At 37.7% G+C, this 22556-nt stretch overlaps 1 protein-coding gene across 1 annotated transcript in view; it reads left to right on the top strand.

Annotated features, from left to right (window-relative positions):
• PRRC2C (proline rich coiled-coil 2C) overlaps nt 1-22556 on the top strand; it is a 72627-nt gene that overhangs the window by 24540 nt on the left and 25531 nt on the right. The window contains exons 11-19 of the mRNA XM_042781813.1: nt 976-1600; nt 3788-3957; nt 4397-4649; nt 5772-5982; nt 6703-8934; nt 10968-11176; nt 15571-15725; nt 17083-17959; nt 18349-18434. Of these exons, the coding sequence (XP_042637747.1) occupies nt 976-1600; nt 3788-3957; nt 4397-4649; nt 5772-5982; nt 6703-8934; nt 10968-11176; nt 15571-15725; nt 17083-17959; nt 18349-18434 (4818 nt within the window). The remainder of the gene's footprint in view (nt 1-975; nt 1601-3787; nt 3958-4396; nt 4650-5771; nt 5983-6702; nt 8935-10967; nt 11177-15570; nt 15726-17082; nt 17960-18348; nt 18435-22556) is intronic.

Raw genomic sequence — 22556 nt, 5'->3', positions numbered from 1 at the left:
TATGTATGTATGTATGTATGTATCGTGCCTGAAGCAGATCATTTGTTCCTTGAAGACAAAGATGGGGGCTGAGGGGTGATTAAAATATCTTGATATTTTCAAACTATACACTTATAATATGTGCACTATATTTTACATGAATTACACTTCTATGGAATTTTATTAAAAATGCCTACTCTGGCTTTGCTGTGTAAATTAGATATGTTAAGTCTAGTTTTTTCATCACACCCATATTTTTCTTTTGTAAGGATTCTGACTGGACTGTATAACTTTTAAGATTTCTTCATCCTACTAGCCATTAAGATCAGTGTGCTAGAGGACAAGAAAAAGTTAGTTCCTTTACATTTCAGCCCTTCATGTGCTCTTTTCATTCTGCTTTCTTTTGCAGTAATTGCTGTCAGTGACACATTATTTTGAAAGTTAAATCATTGAAACTCAGCCTCTCGGGAGAAAGTGATCCTCCCACTGTCGACCCTGGGTTCTGTATAGATGTAGCTGCCCTGGCCCACCCTCAGCTGACTTCTAGGAATTTCTTCTTTTTGATGTCATCAGTAGTATTGTCTCTATCTTCTTCACTTTGCTCTTTGACCTTCTGCTTTTTTTCCCAATAGTTGCACCTCAGTCTTTTCAGGGCTCATGTGCTGCCATTTTGGATCTTTGTGGCCTTTTCTCTTTTAGGCATCCCAGCTCTGACACCTGCTGTGGGTGCATTTGCACTTTAGTTTTTTGTTTTGGTTTTTTTTTTCCAAATTTTCCTTTACATCTCTAAATTTAGATTCTGAGATTCATGGTCATGCTTCTGGTTTTACTCAACAGATTCTGAGCAACTAATAATGTCTGGCACAGTAAATAGGTATCATCAGGAAAACTTCTGCTATTCTCCTATTGGTATTTCTTTCTGTCTATGCCTGTGATTACTAGTGTTGGTCAGAAATACAGAGTTGTCATGCTCATCTGATTTTCTTACTGTTTCAGCATCCACCTCCTCCAGAAAGACAGACAGTACCTGGAAGAGCAGTCCCTTTTCCCCCTAAGCAGCAAGTACCTGACGAAGATGAAATTTGGAAGCAAAGACGGAGACAACAGTCAGAAGTTTCTGCAGCAGTGGAACGTGCTCGTAAACGGCGTGAAGAGGAAGAGCGGAGAATGGAAGAACAAAGGAAGGCAGCTTGTGCAGAGAAACTGAAACGATTAAATGAGAAGCTTGGCATTGTGGAAAAACAGCCATCTCCAGAGGAAATTAGGGAAAGAGAGCGTGAAAAAGAACGGGAGCGTGAGAAAGAACTCGAAAAAGAACAAGAACGGGAGAGAGAGAAGGAGAAGGAAAGAGAGAGGGAGAGGCAACATGAAAAGGAGAAAGAGCTGGAGAAGGAACAGGAAAGCCAAAGAGAAATGGAAAAAGAAAGAAAGCAAGAAAAAGAGAAAGAACTGGAACAGCAGCAGGAGAAAGAAAAAGAACTACAAAAGACAAGAGAACAGGAGAAGGAATGTGAGCTAGAACAAAAGGAAAGGGAAAAAGTAGAGGAAAAAGTTGAGCCCAAAGAACCTGCTTTAGAGCCTGTGGTAGAAAAACAAGAAAATGAAAACAACTGTACTAAAGGTATGATACTTTACAAAAAGTTTCTTAGTACCGTTTGTGTGTGTGTATATGTGTTTAATGTGTGTTATCTAAGTCAACTTGATTGTTTTAAGATAGATTTGTAGTACAAAACGTGGTCTTGAGGGCCCTCCTTTTTTTTTTTTTTTTCATTTTTTTATATTATAGAAAAAGGTGTTACTAGAAATGAATCATTTAATTTGGGGAAGAAAGATACCATTTGTTTACATGCATGGAAGTCTCATTTGTTCACCTCTAGAAATTTATTAGAAGAGAGCTTAATGAAAATGTTACATTGTCATAGTTAAATAACCCCACCCGTTTTGTAATTTCAGATTTGTTTTTCTACCAGCTTGAATATATAATTTCCGTAGCATAGCTAATAATGCTTGCCAGACTACAATTTCTATACAATTAATACTTTTTTAAAGTCTTTTTCTAGATCTACTCAACTTTTTTTGGTTCTTTTCCAAATTGGCTTACAGACTCTAATTAATGGAATTAAAATATAGTATAAAACCTTGCTACTAAATTGTAGTAAAGTTCAGTCTTAATGAGCAGCTTCAGTTAAAACAGTGATAGTAGAAATAGTATGTCTCTGATATAGAAATACAATTTTTCTGACTCTGAATCCATGCTTTTTCTCTAAGTCCTTGCTGTTTAAAGTTACATTATAAACCTATTTAAGAATTAAATTTTTTATTTATATTCCAAGTTACCTTCGAACTTGGCTCTTAGTGTAGCTAAAAAACTAAGACTATTTTATCTCGACTTTTTGATAATGAGATAAGGTCATGTGGATCATTTGGCTATAGATTTGATGATCAGATTTTGTAAATTTTCTTATTAATCAATTTACAGAAAACTTGATTTTGGTATTGGACTTTTATTATATATAATAAGCAATTGACAAGAATCTCAAAACACCAGTAAAAGTCAAATTGTTCCAACAGAAATTAAAAAAAAAAACCTGTCATGTACATAATACATAATATTAATAAGTGCTAAAAGAGATCAAGCTTAAGGAACCTGGTTAACAATCAGTTAATGGGAAAGGACTGCAAATTAGAAATGAGGAAATTTATATATTTCTTCTAATTCTGTCACTGAATAACTGTGTTGAGCTTATATAAATTACTTTAATTTTCAGTACTGGCTGTGTCTGCATAAATTCTTATTTTCTTTTTAGTAATCTTTCTTTAGTTGCTTTTATTTTCATTCACACTTCATGCATTGGCTCATACTAATTTAGCTAAATTTATCATTGAGATACAATTAAAACCATTTAGTTTTAAGTGTTATGCCTACTTGGCTCTCTTTTTTCCCCTCCAATATATTGTTTTTCCCTTTTATAGTTCTTTAATATTGAATGCAATACAGATGTGAAAAATGTAATTTGTAATTCTTTATAGCTTGACTTTCCATTGATAAATATATTTTTTTAAAATTCATCCCTAGTCATCTAAGAATTGGTAAACACAGCTTTATAATTATGACAAATTACATGCTCTAGAGTGAATATGATTCAATTCCCTTGGAATGGAATACCTTTTTTGGGGAGAGGAGGCTGTCTTTGTGCTTCTCATACATTATTATAAGTATCAAAATTGACACCCTTTTTATAGAATTATTATTTATATGTTTAAAGATAGGTGGTGATCAGTCCATTTCCTTAGGCTTAAACTTACTATTTTTAGTTTTCTTTATAGATAATATAGTCCCTTGATCCATTAAAAAAAATGCAGAAACTCCTGTGCTCTGTTTTAAGTATTTGTAGGTCATTTCTCTTGTCACAGAGGTCTTAGGGAGCCACAGGTACATATCAACAGCTGTACTGATATTTATTGAAATAAATGAAAAACAGGTAAAGTTTGAAATGTGTTACTAGCGCAAAATAATCACATGCTAATTTTTGCATGGTGAGACGTTTGAACATGTGGTCTTTATCTTAAGAACCCATCATTGAAGAAATCTTAGGTTTTGGTAATCAAACATTACCTCATCAGTAGCTACCAATATTAGGAAAAAAACAGTATATTGGACTATTGAGGTTACCTTCTTCCTCACTGAATTTTATTATACCTCAATCTGATCGTTCCATTGTAATGACTGAAACCTAATGACTAAAAATCACATGTTTAGTAAGTATCATGGATGAAGACAATTTTCTTTAACATTTTCTTTGGGCAGAGGATGAGCCAGTTTTCAGTAGACAAGACAATAATCGCAGTGAAAAAGAAACCACACAGTTGGCTCACGAAACAGAACCAGAATCAGGGTCTCAACCTCGGCCTGCTGTATTATCTGGCTATTTCAAACAGTTTCAAAAGTCTTTACCCCCACGATTCCAGCGGCAACAGGTAAGGGTAAAAGCATTTTATTACGTACATATGCTTGAAAAGGTTTAGTGCACTGGTTTGAGAAATTAATTTGACATAAAACCTAAAGTACACAAAGCATACAAATTTGCTCTGAAATTAATTTCCTTTTTAATAAAACTTTGTCAGTATGGGTTTTCCTTGGCCATCTTTCATTCCTTTTTTCCCTTGCTTCATGTACGTATTAGGAAATGATTATACGGAATAATGAATGTGTAGTATGTAGTTTGTTTTAGTCACGTATGGGGCTAAGTTATAAGTATGTTATAACTTATCCTTTGTTCTTTTGTCTTACCACTTCTACATCTTTTAGATTCCTGCTTTGCTCTCAAACACTTAGAAACCTATTTTTTGATGTGATAGGTTGGATTAATTTATTATGTTGTGGAACTGAAATCTCAAGATGTGGCATCTATTTCAGGAACAAATGAAACAGCAGCAGTGGCAGCAGCAGCAACAGCAAGGTGTACTTCCACAAACTGTTTCTTCACAACCATCCAGTGGTACAGTCCCTCCTCCACCACCACACAGACCTCTTTACCAGCCTATGCAGCCTCATCCTCAGCATTTGGCTTCTATGGGTTTTGATCCAAGGTGGCTCATGATGCAGTCATATATGGATCCTCGCATGATGTCAGGAAGACCTCCTATGGATATTCCACCCATTCATCCTGGTTAGTTGAAATTGGCATTGTCTCATGGCTCGCCAACAATTATTGCAGGATCAAAGTTTTTTGTTGTTTTGTCCATTTTTAGTCTTATTTCCTTTGAGATTTTAGTCTAGTAAGAACTTATATAGGACCTCTAGGTTTTTAATCATAAAACTGTAACTTACTTTCAACACAGAATAGTTAAATGCCAGACACTTGTACCGGTTGTATGGTAAGACGAAAATGTTAGTTCTCTTCTATTTTGTAAGTACTATTTTTGAGACCAAAATTATTCATCATCTGTTGTTGGCTACATTGTTTTAGTCCTTTTAATAAGTATTTCAGCATTTAAATTTTGTCCACATGTATTCCAGCCTTTCAATTTTCTCCATTATTTATCAGCCTACCATTTGAATTTCCTTATAGATTATTAAGTACATGAACTAGCAGTCTTTTATGGAATCCATTAGAATAAGTCTAGATAATCATTTATCAAAATGGCATGCAGGAAAATTTAGGACTGAAAAACTAATCAAGAATCAAATCTTCAGTTTAAAAGTTTACGCTGAAACTTTAAATTTTTGCAACATAATTTATAGAATATTGATCAGCTGATTAAACTACATTAATGGAATCTGCTGTAGGAAATATTTTCTCTGATAATTTATCAACGTTGATATAATTCTCATGATGTATTACTATGTATTGATATGCATAGAGTCAAATTACCCAGTGTTGCCACTGATACTTTGTTAATTAATAAGTTTGGCGCAGGGCTAAATAAATAAATGTATGTATGTATATTTGTATATGTATGTATTCCATATGTTTAACTTGAGTGTAGAGAATTCCAAATAGCAATTAATAATCTAGATTCTTTGTCTATCATGGGAGCTTTGGTGGCGTAATGCCTAAGGTTTCTGACTACTCACAGGAGGGTTGGCGGTTCAAAGCCACCAGCCACTCTGTGGAAGGAAGACTGGGCAATCTACTTCCATAAAGATTTACTGCCTCGGAAACCCAGAGGGGGTCCCTATGAGTCAGAATCAACTCGGTGGCAATGAGTTTGGTTTTATGCCTGTCATGATTTTGTTACTTTCATTTTTTCTAATTCTTGTTTCATCTTTTCCTGAACTTCTATTACAGGAATGATTCCTCCTAAGCCATTAATGAGAAGAGACCAGATGGAAGGGTCACCAAGCAGTTCTGAGTCATTTGAGCATATAGCTCGATCTACAAGAGACCATGCCATTTCCCTCTCTGAGCCTCGTATGATGTGGGGGTCAGATCCCTATCCTCATGGTGAGCCTCAGCAGGCAACTACTCCCAAGATAACAGAAGAACCTGAGGATGTAAGGTAATAGATTATTAAAATTATTGATAGACTAAATAGAACTTGGTGATGAAAAGAAAACTGTGTAATATCCGTAAAGACTATTCAGATTTAGGATTGAACCATAATTCTGATTTCATTCTGTATAATAAGCTTCATTTCATTTTTTAACGTATTTTCTTTTTTCCTGCATTTCTGAGTTGATTAGGGCATTTTGCAACCTGGTGGTATATTACTGAGTTAAATGCTAAAATTCAGTGCTTAGTGTTAAAAGTTGGCAAGGTTTTACTGTAAATTAGATGTGAAGAAATTTAAGTGTGTCTAACATGCTTTTCATGTAGTCTGACTAAAGTGTTGATGTTCACTAGTGAGATATGGTGGATATTTAGTTATCACATCTTTTAGAAATTTTCTAAGACAAAGATAAGGAGAAATCATGATTTATAAAGATTTTGAAGTAGCAGATGGTAGTTTCTCAGTTTATAGCCAGATCGTTAGAATGTCTGTCCTTTTAAGGGCTATATTTGTTGATAAAGTTTTATAATTTCTAATTAATTGGGACGGTTAGACTTATAGTATTTGTGTCATTATGTTCCTAATTTCTTATAGAGAGATAAAAATGCTCTTCATGATTGGGATTCATTGTTTCCATATTTTAAAATTAGAGTGACTATTTTGCTGTACAGTTATTTGTGGGAAAGATTTTGCTTTGTTGGTTTTGTATTTTAATTCTCTTTATCATAGGCCTGAAGCCTCTTTGGAACAAGAACAGATTACGGCTGTTTATACTGGAGAACATAGTCAACTGGAGTCCCATCCAAAAGCAGAATTTCTCAGAGAATCAAGCGAGACAGAAGCACAGAAGTTTCTAAGCAGATCTGTGGAAGACATTAGACCTCACCATCCTGACACAAACAATCTGTCTACTTGTTTTGAAGTATCTGATCAAAAGACTATACCTGCTTCTCAAGAGGAGCGGATTTCAGCTGCAGAAAGTCAGCCTGTTCGGAAAAGAAGTGTTTCCCATGGATCTAACCATACTCAAAAATCAGAGGAGCAAAGAAATGAGCCATTTGCAAGCATTCCTAAAGTAACTAACAGATGCATTGATTCAAAAGAACCAGCAGAAAGACCAGAGGAAAAACCAAAAAAGGATGGCTTCATACGATCTTCTGAAGGACCAAAACCTGAAAAACTGTATAAATCCAAATCTGAAACTCGTTGGGGCCCAAGACCAAACTCCAACAGACGAGAAGAAGGTAATGATAGGCCTGTGAGAAGATCAGGTCCCATTAAAAAACCTATACTTAGAGATATGAAAGAGGAACGGGAGCAAAGGAAGGAGAAAGAGGGAGAAAAGACCACAGAAAAAGTTGTGAAACCTGAAAAGACAGAAAAGAAGGATCCTCTTCCTCCACCCCCAGCACCAATCCAACAACAGTCAGTTCCACCACCACCTCAACCAGAACTAGAGAAACCTTCAACAGAAACTTCAGCTTTGGTTCAAAAGCCATGTCAAGATACTGAGAAGCCCTTGGAACCTCCAAATAGTGTTCAAGTAGAGCCTTCAGTTAAAACTGTAAACCAACAAACTATCTCAGCACCAACAGTCAAAGAAGAGAAACAACCTGAGAAAATCATCACTAAAGACCTTGTTTTAGAAAGGCCTAGACCAGATTCAAGACCAACAGTTAAAAAAGAGTCAATTTTACAAACTCCTCGCACCTACTGGAAAGAAGCTAGAGACAGAGATTGGTTTCCAGATCAAGGATACAGAGGTCGAGGCCGAGGTGAATATTACTCCAGGGGTCGGAGCTATAGAGGCTCTTACGGAGGGCGTGGCCGAGGTGGTCGAGGGCACACTAGAGATTATCCTCAGTATAGAGACACTAAGCCAAGAACAGAGCATGTGCCCTCTGGGCCTCTCAGGCAGCGAGAAGAAAGTGAAACACGAAGTGAGAGCTCTGATTTTGAAGTTGTCCCTAAAAGAAGAAGACAGCGAGGTTCAGAAACTGACACAGACAGTGAAATTCATGAAAGTGCAAGTGACAAGGATAGTTTAAGCAAAGGTAAACTCCCCAAAAGAGAGGAACGATCTGAAAACAAAAAACCTATAAAGCCTCAATCTTCTTTCAAGCCTGAAAATCATGTCCGAATAGATAATAGACCACTTGAAAAACCTTTTATGAGGGACGATGATAAATCTAAACCAGGCTTCCTTCCTAAAGGAGAGCCAACTAGGCGAGGCAGAGGTGGAACATTCAGACGTGGTGGAAGGGATCCTGGAGGTCGCCCATCACGCCCCCCCACCTTACGAAGGCCTACCTATAGGGACAATCAATGGAACCCAAGGCAGACAGAAGCTCCTAAACCAGAAGATGGAGAGCCACCCAGAAGACATGAGCAATTTATTCCAATATCAGCAGATAAACGGCCTCCAAAATTTGAGCGAAAATTTGACCCAGCTAGGGAGAGACCACGAAGGCAACGCCCTACTCGACCACCAAGGCAAGATAAGCCACCTCGGTTTAGACGACTAAGAGAGAGGGAGGCTGCTTCTAAAACAAATGAGGTGACATTGCCTACAAATGGCGCAGTTAACAACATGGTTCAAGAACCAGTCAGTACTGCTGGGGATGTTTCTGGGAATAAGACACCAGACTTATCTAATCAAAACTCTTCAGATCAGGCAAATGAAGAATGGGAAACAGCTTCTGAAAGCAGTGATTTCAATGAGAGGCGGGAGAGGGATGAAAAAAAAAATGCTGATTTGAATGCACAAACAGCTGTAAAAGGTGGAGAGAATGTTTTACCTCCAAAGAGGGAAATAGCAAAGAGAAGTTTTTCTAGTCAGCGACCTGGAGTAGATCGCCAGAATCGGCGCAGCAACAATGGCCCACCCAAATCAGGAAGGAATTTCTCAGGTCCTAGGAATGAAAGAAGAAGTGGCCCGCCATCAAAAAGTGGGAAGAGAGGGTGAGTATTTTGCTTTACATGTAACTACTTTCATACTTCTAAAAAACCTAAAGACAGTCTTCTAGGTTGAACTATGCAAAGAGGCCAGTCTAGATAGAGGACCAAGACATTGTTCTCCCCAGATTATTTTCTCTGTTGTCAAAATGTAAGGTTGCTTGAGGAAGAGAGGTTAATTGTGTCTCAGGAATCTTTGCCTGCTAAATTACATTTTCCACAAGGTCTTTTTGGAAACTTATAGCTTTGATGAAATCTGCATACCTAGGTAGGGACATGTACAGTATCCTCCATTTGATAAGTAATCTTACCAAAAACTCTTACCAAAAAGTCAATCCTGACTCATAGTGACCCCTCCTTGGTTTTCTGAGGTGGTATCTCTGTGGAAGTAGATTGCCCAGTCTAGTCTTCCTTCCAAGAAAGTGTTTCCCATGGATCTAATCGAGGAGTGGAAGACCATTAATGACATAATGACAGTCTTTTCAATATTAAAATCTTGGTTATAGCAAAGTAGTAATGATACCTTAAGTGTTAGGAAGCATAGAATAGCAGTTAAAATCAGAATGCCTGGGTTCAAATCTAGGCTATGGTACTTCTAAGTTCTATAAACTCTTTGCTGCTTTAACAGTAAAATGAGAAGACAGTAATAGTACCTACAAGAATGTGTCAAGATTACTGAATTGACATCTGTGAGGCACTTAACATAATACCTGGTACATAGAAAGCTACTTTCAGTATATGCTCTATAAGTTTCAGGGAAATAATTGTGACCATTTATGTTTCCTAAGTACACACTAATAGTGGCTAAAACGCTTGACTGCTAACCAGAAGGTTGGCGGTTCAAACCCACCAGCCACTCCTCGGAAGGAAGGTTGGGCAATCCTACTTCCGTAGTGATACTGCCTTGGAAACCCAAGGAGGGGTCGCTATGAGTCGGGGCCAACTTGACGGCACATAACAACAACAACAACAACAAGTACCCACTTGCCTGAATTTGAATCTCCCTTCTTTAAAGGTCCAAGAGAATCGGATTGGAAAAAGTCCTGAACAGAGTAGTTTGTTGACTGTACTGAAGAACTATTAGAATTTTAAGTAATGGTGCTTAAGGGAAATTTTGATCCAATTTTTGTGCTGTGTAGATAACAACTATGAACCTTTAGAAATAGCAGGTGTATTAAAAACAAATTTTTGAGGGCATTCCCTGTGTCAGGCACTTAGTAAGCTTTTATCTTGAGTGGTATTATAGTCTAAGATGAATTAATAAACCTCAGAAGAGAATTACTTAATTCACAACAAAATTTTAAGAATACATTTGATTTAGGAAATGAATTATTTCCATATTAAAAAAATGTTATGTGTTTACTTTAATGTGTAAATATGATTGAACCTTTAAAAAATATGTAAACGTAGGGGTTCTGGTGGTATAGTGGTTATGGCATTTGGCTGCTAACCATAAAGGTTGGTGGTTCAAACCTGCCAGCTGCTCCACAAAAGAAATATGAGGTAATCTGCTTCTGTAAAGATTTACAGCCTTGGAAACCCAGTGGGGGTCGGTGTGAGTCAGAATCAGCTCAGTGGCAGTGAGTTTGGTTTTTGGTTTGGAATGTAAACATAGAACCCTTTTTAAAAATGTTATTTTCATAATGCTACCTACTTACGGAGAAAATCCAGTTGTGAATATTTTAGCTTGGATCACAAAAGTTTTGTGTTATAACCAATGTAGATTAGCTCATCTATGACATGATGAAGGGCATCAGTCACAATAGAAACCTTCAGGGGATAACTGGAACCCTAGGAGTTTATTGTTGGAAAGAACTCTAGGAGCTAGTCTGTCTCCTTGTTTGGAGAGGCTCAGTTTTAGTGAGGTTATACTCAACACATCACAGAGGCTAGGAGATTTAGGGTCTTCTAGCTCAATACTGTTTCTTAGATTGAACTTTAGAAACTACTAGTAAGAGAGTGTTTGAGAAGAGAAGAAAAAGAATGTTGATATTTTGAGGAAGGGAGTATGTGGAAGTAATATTATTATTATTTTGTAGACCATTTGATGACCAATCTACAGGCACAAGTGGTGTTGACCCTGTCAATGGCAGCTCTGCACATCACCAGGAGGGAGCACCTAATGGTACAGGACAGAAGAACTCCAAAGATAATACTGGGAAAAAAAGAGAAGATCCCAAACCAGGTCCCAAAAAACCCAAAGAGAAAGTAGATGCTCTCTCACAGTTTGATCTCAACAATTATGCAAGTATGTCTTAAATTCCTTTACCTTTTTTTTTTTTTTTTAACATCTTAAGTAGATGCTATCAGAGTTACCTAGTAATCAAGGAGAGGGCGATAGTGGTGGTTCAGTGGTAGAATTCTTGACTTCCACATGGGAGGCCCGGATTCAGTTCCCAGTCAGTGCACTTCATTAATGTATAGTTTTCCATATTGCAAAGATGCTGACCAGGTTTCAGCAGAGCTTCCAGACTAAGACATACTGAAAATCAACCCTATAGATCCCAACAATCTGATCTATAGCCAATCTTGGGGATGACACAGGTCCAGACAGCAATTGGTTTTGTTGTGCATGGCATCACCAAGAGTCCAGGGCCAATTTGACAACAGCTAACAAGTCATCAGAGAAGGAGAGAGTTGGATCTTCAAGGTGGAAATACAGGTTGTTTATGAATCACTGATTTAGTGAACTAGAATAACTCCAGTTTCAGCATAACATTGAATGCTTGCTAATGTTTATGTTAGAAGTAACTCACAGATTTTTGCTGTACATCTTTAAAAAGGAGAAAATTAAGTAATTACCCTACTTTGCCAAATAGGTGTGCAAAACACAGAAAGCAAAAGTAAAATAATTAATATCAGTGATATCTGTATAGAGGCTGGGAGTTTGGGGTTTTGGGGTTTTTTTGTATATAGGTTGTGTCTTAAGATAAAGAAAATTAATACTTAGGATATAGTAAATAGAGAATAAATAGAAGGACATATTATTGCTGTAGGTAAGTATTTCAGAAAAGCCATGAAGTGATACAGTATCAACTGTGAACTACAACATAAGCAGCAAGAAAATGCTGCGTAGGGAAACTACCAAGTACTATGTGGACAGATATTTGTTGTTGTTGTTGTTGTTAGGTGCCATCAGGTCGGTTCCAAGTCATACAAGTCCCTGTGTACAGCAGAAAAGACTGCCCTATCCTGTGCCAACCTCACAATCTTTGCTGGTTTCAGCCCTTTGTTGTAGTCACTCTGTCAGTCCATTTCATTGTGTGTCTTCCTCTTTTCAATGACCCTTTACCAAGCATATTTACTGAGCATGATGTCCTTCTCCAGGGACTTCTGTTAACATGTCTAAAGTATGTGGGACAAAGTCTTGCCATCCTCGTTTCTAAGGAGCATTCTGGCTATACTTCTTCTAAGATTTGTTCATTCTTCTGGTAGTCCATGGTATATTCAGTATTTTTTTGCCAACACCATTCAAAGGCATCGATTCTTCGTTACTTTTCCTTACTCATTGCCCAGCTTTTATATGCATATGAAGCAATTCAAAGTACTGTGGCTTGGGTCATCAAGTATACTGTAGTCCTTTTTTTATTTTTTATTGTGATTTGGGTGAAAGTTTACAGAGCAAATTCACTTTCCATATAGCAGTTCACATACACTGTGTCTCATAACTTACCACAATTTACCGCAATGTAACGGCTCCCCTCCCACTTCCTCCCAACAGCCACCTCTTCCCTGTGTCCATCCCTCCATGCACCCCTGCCCCCTGACCTGTCTCCCTATCCATAAGCAGCCCTTCTTTCTCCCATGATTGTTCACTCCAAGGAGTGTATCTACCTGAGGTAAATGTTCAACTCATATGTCTGTCTTTTGTTTGTCTGGGAGCCACAGGTGTGGTGGGTTCAATTCCAGACCTGAAGGGCAGCTAGGGACCATAAATCTCAGTGGCTCCACCAGGCTCTATCAGACCAGCTAACTTGAGTCCCCCCCTTTTTTTCCAAATGCTTTTGAGTTTTGTTCCACATTATTCTCCCTCTCTGTCCAGGGTCTCCGACATAGATCCCCCTCCAAGTGGTTGACATTGGTACCCTGGCACCATCTAGTTCTTCTGGGTATTGTAGTCCTTAAAGTGACGTCTTTGCTTTCTAACGGTTTAAAAGAGATCTTTTGTAAGACATTTGCCCAGTGCGATATATTGTTTGATTTCTTGACTGCTGCTTCCGTAAGTGTCAATGGTGGATCCAAGTAAAATGATACCCTTGACTTCATTCTTTTTCTCTATTTATTATGTTGTTGTTGTTGTGTGCCGTCGAGTCACCCCTGACTCATAGCAACCCCTCCTTGGGTTTCCGAGGCAGTATCACTACGGAAGTAGGATTGCCCAACCTTCCTTCCGAGGAGTGGCTGGTGGGTTTGAACCGCCAGCCTTCTGGTTAGCAGTCAAGTGCCTTAGCCACTATGCTACCAGAGCTCCCGCTATTTATTATAATGTTGCTTATTGGTACGGTTGTGAGGATCTTTGTTTCTTTATGTTGAGGTGTAATCCATAATGAAGGCTATAGTTTGATCTTCAATAGGATAGACACTTACACATGTAAAAAAGTGCTACTTGCTATTCATTCAGGTAATGAAACTGACTATCCCGAGGTGGTATCACTATGAAAGTAGATTGCCTAACCTTCCTTCTGAGGAGTGGATGGTGGGTTTGAACCACCAGCCTTCTGGTTAGCAGTCAAGTGCCTTAGGCACTACACCACCAGAGCTCCAGAGGGAATAGTTAAATCCTTGAGAAGTTTGGTTGCTAACCTTGTCATGGACTATGAGGGAGAGACTAATATCTAAATACCAGATATTTGGAAAATGACAAGTGAATAAAAATGACACACTTGGCTTACCAAAAATTTTCTATCAGTTTTCCTTCTTCCAAAGAACTTTTGTAGTAGGAATTTTCCAAAATCTTATATTAAGTATGCTTAAGAGGCATCTTTAAGTTGTTTCCTTAATAACATCAGTTTGAATAGTAACTGTGTAGCCCAAAATGTTACATAGTCAAGAACAGGGTATTGAAAACAAAAAGAAAATGTTGCTTAAATTTAATAAATACTGTGTATGGTTGGATTAACCAACTTGAAAAGATTCTAAAGGAGCTCCTTTCTAGGAAGCTAAATGATGAGTAAAGGTAGAGTTGTAAAGACAAGCTTTCAAAACATACACACACACTCTTTAGTCGGTGTGAAAAACTGAGATGAATTTAGAATTACGAACAAAGTTTCTTCAGTTTAAAATGATAGAGTGTATGACATCTTTTAAAATGTTTGACTAAGACTTTATCAGAATGAGCATGTACTCCATTTTATGGAGTTAATAATTTCTGAATTTAAAACACTAAAATGTCTTAGATAAATCTGGAGCAATTGATTTCTTTTTCCCTTTGAAATTAAGTTTTTATTAGCAAAACAGAGTAGTAGTAATAGGTTTTTAATGAATGAGATGAGAACCAGTGTTAGTCTTTTTTTTTTTTTTTTCATTTTTACTCTCAGTCTTACATAAATTCAAATTTTCAGCTATTTTTTAATTTGTTTGGAGATTAATTTCTCTCCCTGGCCATATCCTCTTGGCATCCTCAAAAAAGCACTATTCTGAATTGTGTATTTGTCATTCCCAAGCAGATCAATTATTTTATTGTGTATGTGTTACCCAGTTAAAATGTTTTATAAATTGCTTGCAGAATTGAAATACTAACTTTTTTGAATTGCCTCACCTTTTTTTCTTGATTTATTTGTATTGTGCAGACATTATACATATTACCAAAAATTGTATACCTTCACCAAATTTATTTTTCCTTGTAGTAATATTTAATGGATGTTGATTTCTTATACTCATTGGAGTATATGATAATTTGTAACAGGATAACCAAAATGACAGTTAGTTGTACAGTGAGTTGGAAATATATCTTAAGTTATTTATCTCCTAGATGATTATGATGTATATATAATATACTGCTTGAATTTATGTGGAACTTCATATATATATACTTTTTTTTTTTTTAATAACTTCAAGTTGTAGATAAGAGTCTACATAAAATAGAGGTATTAAGAGTCACAAGACCAATTAGTCTGGTGACTTTCTCATCTAGTAGCCTCTCTGAAATGACTTCATCCTTTGAAAAAGGGAAATGATAGTAATACTCAATTCTTAGAATGATTACTTTCAAATGAGGTAAAGTACCATGCATATGTAATCCACTGTGCCAGATCTGAGATGAGAGAGGTAGAAGTTAAATAATTTGACTAAGGTCATAGGATAATTTTGATTATTAGGCATTTCTCCTATATTACTTAAGACAACAAAAGTAAGTAAATAGAAATGTATATAGTTTGAGCAGATAGTTTTAGGCCTTTTATTTTGAACCTTGTTTCTGAAATATTTTCAAATCTTGGTTCTTAAGTCATTTTACTAACGAATGGTCATCTTACGATGTAGAAAATGGGAGATGGATTATATTGTGGAATTATCTTTGGCTTGTCTCTTTTTCTTTTTTAAGTACCATTGACCTAAACAAGCATACTATTGCATTGAAACATTTATTTCACTCTTCAAGTGTAAAACCAGAATGTCATTTTGGATCTTTTTTGATACCTTCAGGTGTGGTTATAATTGATGATCATCCTGAAGTAACAGTAGTTGAAGATCCCCAGTCAAATTTGAATGATGATGGATTTACTGAAGTGGTGTCCAAAAAACAACAAAAACGTTTACAGGATGAAGAACGCCGAAAGAAGGAAGAACAAATCATACAGGTTTAAAACTTGTTTCAATTTGTTAATTATTTACATTATTGGCCATTGTGTATCAGCAAAGCATCAACTTTTCTACCTATAAAGGCAAAGCTGTTTCTGTTATTCAGGTGTTGAGAATGACTTGATTTTCATAACTTTCAACTGTTTTGAAGGAGATGATGTAAAATTTAAATAGAATATAATCACTATAGCTCACCATTTACCTTTAATTCAAAATTTTTCTGTTTTGGAGCTAATTATCTTATTTGCCCTATCATGTACCACAGCAAAGTTACAGAGGTAATTTAAAATTATCTTGGAAACCTAATGAAAACAGTTGCCATGATCTAATAGATTACAGATTCTTAGACTATACAAGTTTTTTATTGTGATCTAAATAAGTTTATTTACACAGTATGAATCAAGATCAGTTATTATATTTAACACAAGCCAAACACAGTTTTGCTTAATGTTGACAAGATAAAAATAAATATAACACAGCCCAGCTATTACTACTGACCATTCCAACCAGGGACACGATAGAAGGTCCTGGTTAGAAAGGGAGAAAAACAAAGAACAAAACTCAAATTCACTTTTGAAAAGGAACCTCTGAGACTGTTGCCCTAAGATACCCTTTTAACCTAAAACTGAAATCACTCCTGGGGCTCACCTTTCAGCCAAACAATAGATTGGATTATAAAATAAACAGTATCACCTGAGAGTAATGTACCCCTTAAACAATTAACTGTATAAGACCAAAGTGTCAACATTTGCCCAAAAGCAAAAATGAAAAGGCAAGGAGGGGAAGGGAAATTAGATCAATGGAAACAGAACAAACGGAATGGAAATAAGGATAATGGTAACACTTTATGAAAATTGTAAACAATCGCATGGAGCAATTGTTGTAAAAATTATTAAATGGGACCTTAATTCCCATTTAATGTTTTATTTTAGATAGGTAATATGGTAGTGCATACACAATAGCAACACTCTTGGAATTAATGCTTCTATGGTTGACATGAATTGAATGAAGGCAGGTAATAGTTTTTTGTCGATTCATATCAGCTTTTGATCCCAAATGAATTTATTGCACACTTTTTTAGTATGCTAGATTTCAAAATTAAGGGGAAAAAAAATTCTGAACCCATATATCAAGAATGTATAATATATATTTGCCTTTTTTCCTTACATCATCATGGCTTCTCATAATTTAAAATGTCATTAGCAACCCTGACATTTTCACTTAGTGGAGTAGAGTATATATTTTGAAAAACAAAGGAGCCAAATTAGTATCAGGTAGTTCCATTAGAAATTGCATTTATGAATTGTTGCTTTCAGCTGCATTTGACAGAAATGATTCCTGCCAATTTTTTTTAAGGTCTGGAACAAAAAGAATGCAAACGAAAAAGGAAGAAGTCAGGCATCTAAGCTTCCTCCGAGATTTGCCAAAAAACAGACTGCAGGGACCCAACAAGCACCATCTTCAGCCTTGGCTCCAGCTATCACCTCGGTTACAGTTCTAGCTTCTGCCTCAGCTACAGTTCCAGGTTCAACCTCAGTCCTAGTTCCAGCCTCAAACTCAGCTCCAATTCTAGCATCAACCTTGGCTTCAGTTCTGCCATCGACCTCAGCTCCAGTTCTAGCCTCATCCTCTACTTCAGTTCCAATCTCGACCTCAGCTCCAGTTCTAGCCTCCACCTCAGCCACAGGCACAGCCTCTTCCTCAGTTCCAGCCCCAACCCCAGTCCCAGTCCCAGTCTCAGTCCCAATTCCAGCCCCAACCCCCATCCTTGCCTCAGTCTCAGTCCCAGCCTCAGTCCCCATACTTGCTTCAGCCCCAGCCTCAATTCCCATCCTTGCTTCAGCCTTAGCACCAGCTTCAACTCCAACTCCAGCCACAACAGTATCAGCCCCAACTGCCTCAACAGTCCCTGCTTCACCTGCCCCAGCTTCAGGTCCACCTGCCCCAGTCCCACTTGCCCCAGCTTCAGCTCCAGCCCCAGTCCCATCTGCCCCAGCCCATATTCAAGCACAGACTCACAAACCAGTGCAAAATTCACTCCAGGCTACAACACAGACTTCAAAGCAACCTCCACCTTCAATCAGGCTGCCTTCAGCTCAGACATCTAATGGCACAGATTATGTAACCACAGGAAAATCCATCCAGAACTCTCAATCCCATGGTACTCTTACAGCTGAATTGTGGGATAACAAGGTGGCCCCACCCACTGTACTGAATGACATCTCTAAGAAATGTAAGTTTGCAACAGAGAAATGAGAGGGGAAGAATAGCATGGACTATTAGGTTTTGGGTTCTTTGTTTTTCAGTTTCATTTGTATATTCAGTTTTTTCTAGCTGTATCATTTTTTCTTAATAGGAAGCAGTAATCATTTCTTAGCTTCCTATCTTAAAAATCTTTGTTTCTAGAATACGCATTTTGTACTTTTAAGAACCATGTTGTGTTTTCATGGACATAGTTTTGTGTTTATTAAAATAACCATAAAGTTCAATGGGTTTAAAATATTTAGTTTGGGGTACAAGAATTTCTTGAAGTATGGTATGAAAAGTCATTGTTTCATTGTCTGGCTAACATTAAGAGAAAAGATTTAACAGATTAGGACTCACTGGCCTCATTCTTTTCAGTAGGTCCCATTAGTCCACCACAGCCACCTTCAGTCAGTGCATGGAATAAGCCCTTAACATCTTTTGGATCAACTACTGCATCAGAGGTAGGAATAGAATGGATTTGGTGTGGTTGGTGTGGCAGACTTTTCCTTCAAACAGTTTTTCAAACTTTAGCATGTATCATAATCAATCTAGAGGGAAGACTTACTAAAACAGATTATTGGACCCCAAGCCCAGAGTTTCTGATTGACTAGTGTGGAGTCGTGACCTGAGTACAGTTCTAACCAGTTACCAGGTGATACTGATGAGTTTTATTATTTTGGGGGGGCTTTGTTTTTGTTTTTAACTTTTCATTGGGATTTGGGTGAAAGTTTGCAGATGAAATTGGTTTTCCACTCAATAATACATACACATTTTGTTTTATGATATTGATTGCAATCCCCACAATGTACCAGCACTCTTCCTACTTCCTCCCTGTGTTTACCATTTTTATTCATCCTTCTTTCCTATCCCTTAGTGCCTTCTGTGCTTTATTCCTAGGCAAGATTTTTATTTTGTTGTTTGTGTTTTAATGCAATTTACTATTATTTTGATTTTTCTACATTTTTTTTTTACCTTGTATTGGACAGTATAATTACTTAGAAGCAGAGTTTGTAGAAGGTGGTGGTGGTTCAATATAATTTCTCAAAATAAACAATATTGATAAATACTGTAAAGATTACTAGTGCTCCATTCATTTGTTCAGCAAACATTTATTTAATACCTGTGAAGTACCAGGCACTGTTCTAACCTCTGGCCTTATAAAACACAGGGGAAAGAAACAGACCAAAAAGCTCCTTCATGGGGTTTCCATTGTAGTGTAGAGGGAAGGAGACAAACAATAAATAACATACAGTATGTTAGATGGTGATCAGTGCTAAGGAGAAATCAGTGAAAGTACATAAGGAATTTCCCTAGGAGTGTGGAGATACTTTAACATAGGGTGGTATGGAAAGTTTCTGGCATAGTGGGTAAGGCATTTGGCTGCTAACCAGAAAGTTAGTGGTTCAAACCCACCAGGTGTTCTGCAGGAAGAACATTATAGACTCTACTTCCATAAAGATTTACAGTCTTGGAAACCCAATATAGGGGTAGCTAAGAGTTGTGATTGACTTGATGGTACAGGGTTGGAAAGTCTACTGAGGTGATAAAAGTTAAAGACTTGAAGGGGTAAGAGAGCTTGCTATTTGAATACCTAAGAAAAACTGAATTTTTGGTTTGTTGTTGTTGTTGTTGTGTGCCATCGAGTCGGGCCCGATTCATAGCGACCCCTCCTTGGGTTTCTGAGGCAGTATCACTACGGAAGTAGATTACCCAGTCTTCCTCCCGAGGAGGGGCTGGTGGGTTTGAACCACCAGCCTTCTGGTTAGCAGTCAAGTGCCTTAGGCACTATGCTACCAGAGCTCCCGAATTCTAGGTTTAGAGAGTGGCAAATGCAAAAGCTTTGAACCAGAGGACTCCTGGTGTGTTTGAGGAAGATCAGGGAGGCTCGTGTGCCTGAAGTGAAATAAGATACGGAAAGAGAATACCTAAAGTTGGAAAAGAAATAGAGAGCAAATCTTGTAAGGTCTCTGGAAGAGATAGGAAGATATTGGAGGATTTTGAGCAAAGGAGTGACAATATCTGACTTTAAAAAGATATTCTCTCTGGTCGGTCAGTAATAGTCTGCAGGAGGCAAGAGAAAAAGGATGCTGTTGTAATAATAATCCAGGTTAGAAGATGGTAGCTAAAACCAGGGAAATGGCATTAGAGATGTTGATAAATTGTTGGCTTCTGGATATTTGAAGGTCAGGCTGAAAGATTTACTGGTGCATTGAATGAGGAGTGTGACAAAAATGCAAGGTTAAATGCAGAGTTTGTGGTTTGATCAACTAAAAGCATCATTTGAGATGGGAAGCTATAAATGGATTGGGGTTGGGAGAGAAGAATTCTCATCATTTGAGATGGGAAGCTATAAATGGATTGGGGTTGGGAGAGAAGAATTTGTGACATGTTAGATTTAAAGATGTTTATCACAAATTTCAATAGAAATCTCAAGCATAGGCAGCTGGATATAAGAGTCTGTAGTTCAGAGGATATGATCTACTTCTAGTTCAGAGATATGAATTTAGAAGTCATCAGTATAAAATGGTATTTAAAGTGATGAGATTGGACAAGATCACCAAGGGAGAATGAGAGTAGTTAGATTGGAGAAAACGATAAAAAATTAAAGTCCTATGGCATTCAAACCCTGAGAAATGGGGACGAACCTGCAGAGGAGATTGGAGAAGTGTCCTGGAAGCCAACTGGAAGAAGATAGGGTTGAGAATTGACCACTGGTGAGCTTGACATGAGCTGTGTTGATGGAGTAGTAGGCCAGAAAGCCTTGTTAGAGTGAATTTAAGAAAAAACGTGAGGAAAGGTTGAGTATGACGGATTGAAGTAGTTTTGATCATAAAATTTGCTTAGAGAAACACCAAAAATCAGTGTAACACAGTATACTTATTGTGAGTAGGTATGGTTGGAATTGGACAGTATCACCTGAACGTGTCCCCTCAGAAAAGGGGACAGTGAAAGCAGGTTATATAGGTCATTGTTATGTTTGTGTCTCAGATGATTGATTTTTTTTTTTTTTTTTCCTAAATTTTTATTGTGATTTGGGTGGAAGTTTATAGAGCAAATTCACTTTCCATACAGCAGCTCATATACACTTTGTCTCATGACATTGACTGCGATTTTCCACAATGCAACATCTCCCCTCTTAGTTCCTCCCCATAGTTACCTCTTCCCTGTGTCCTTCCCTCCCATGTACTCCTGCCCCCCCAAACTGTCTCCCTGTACATACACAGCCCTTCTATTCTTCCATGATTGATCTCTCCAAGGAGTATATCTACCTAATGTAAATGTTCAGCTCATATGCCTGTCTTTTATTTGGCTGGAAGCCACAAGAGGGGGTTCATTTTCAGACTTGAAGGGCAGCTAGGGACCATAGTCTCAGTGGTTCCATCAGACCAGCAAACCTGGTCCTTTTTTTTTTTTTTAATGATTTTGAGTTTTGTTCCATATTGTTCTCCAATTTTATCCAGGATCTCCTGCATAGATCCCCCTCCGAGTGCTTGGCAGTGGTAGCCGAGCACCATCTAGTTCTTCTGGCCTCATAGTCATATAGGCTGAGGATCGTATGGTGTACCAGTCACTTGGACAAATTGTTTCCATGTGTCTTTCGTTTTCTTCATTCTTCTTTGCTCTGGACAAGGAGAGACCCATCATTGCATGTAGATGGTAGCTTGGATGCTTTTAAGATCCCAGTTGCTATTCACCAAAGTAGGATGTGGAACAATGTTTTTGTGTAGCATGTTATGCCAGTTGAGCTTGAGTTGAGCTTGCTGTCCCATGCATCTATGGTCCTGAGCCCACAGGTCCAACTACTCGCTCCTGGATAGCTGGCTGTGGCCTAAAAGTGGCTACAATGTTGCCCCTTGTCAGCTCTACTATATACGTGGGAATTGTTACAGAACATACAAATACACTTATAGAAACATTGTCTGCCAACCTTATACATGATCTTGGGCACACTCCCCTCTGCATGGGTGAACCTAATAGTTCACCCTGTCCACCCATCTATCTACCCGTAGATCAATGATTGCCATCAGTGACAATGCAGTACTGAACGTGCAGAAGGGTTCATCTTTGTCTGTACTTCCCATGCACCTCTCTTTGTCTTCCTTTTCCTCAATGCCACTGTGTTGATCACTCATATTTGGTACATTGCCCTTCTCTTCACCCAAATCAATACTTGTCTCTATCTGTCTAACAGTGTTCCCTCCTCTCCACTCCCACCCCTGGTAACCAACAAAGAAAATTTCCTTCTATATAGAAACCTTTACTTTATTTTTGATAATAGTAGACTGATAAAATATTTGTCCTTCTGTGATTGACTTACTTCCACTCAGCATAATACCCTCTAGGTTCACCCACGTTATGCAGTGTTTTGCAGATTCTACGTTATTCTTTAGGGTTGCATAGTATCCCATTGTGTGTAAGTACCATAGTTTGGTTATCCATTCTTCTATTGGTGGGCACCTAGGTTGTTTCTATCTTTTGGCTGTTGTAAATAGTGCTGTGATGAACATGGGTGTGCATATATCTGTTCTTGTTCTGGCTCTCAAGTTCTTTAGGATATATACCTAGTAGTGGAATGGCTGGGT

This window comes from Orycteropus afer, unplaced genomic scaffold, assembly GCF_000298275.1.
Source record: "Orycteropus afer afer isolate SDZICR_OR568_19922 unplaced genomic scaffold, OryAfe1.0 scaffold00175, whole genome shotgun sequence".
Taxonomy (NCBI): Eukaryota; Metazoa; Chordata; class Mammalia; order Tubulidentata; family Orycteropodidae; genus Orycteropus; species Orycteropus afer.
This window is presented reverse-complemented; position numbering and strand designations above follow the sequence as displayed.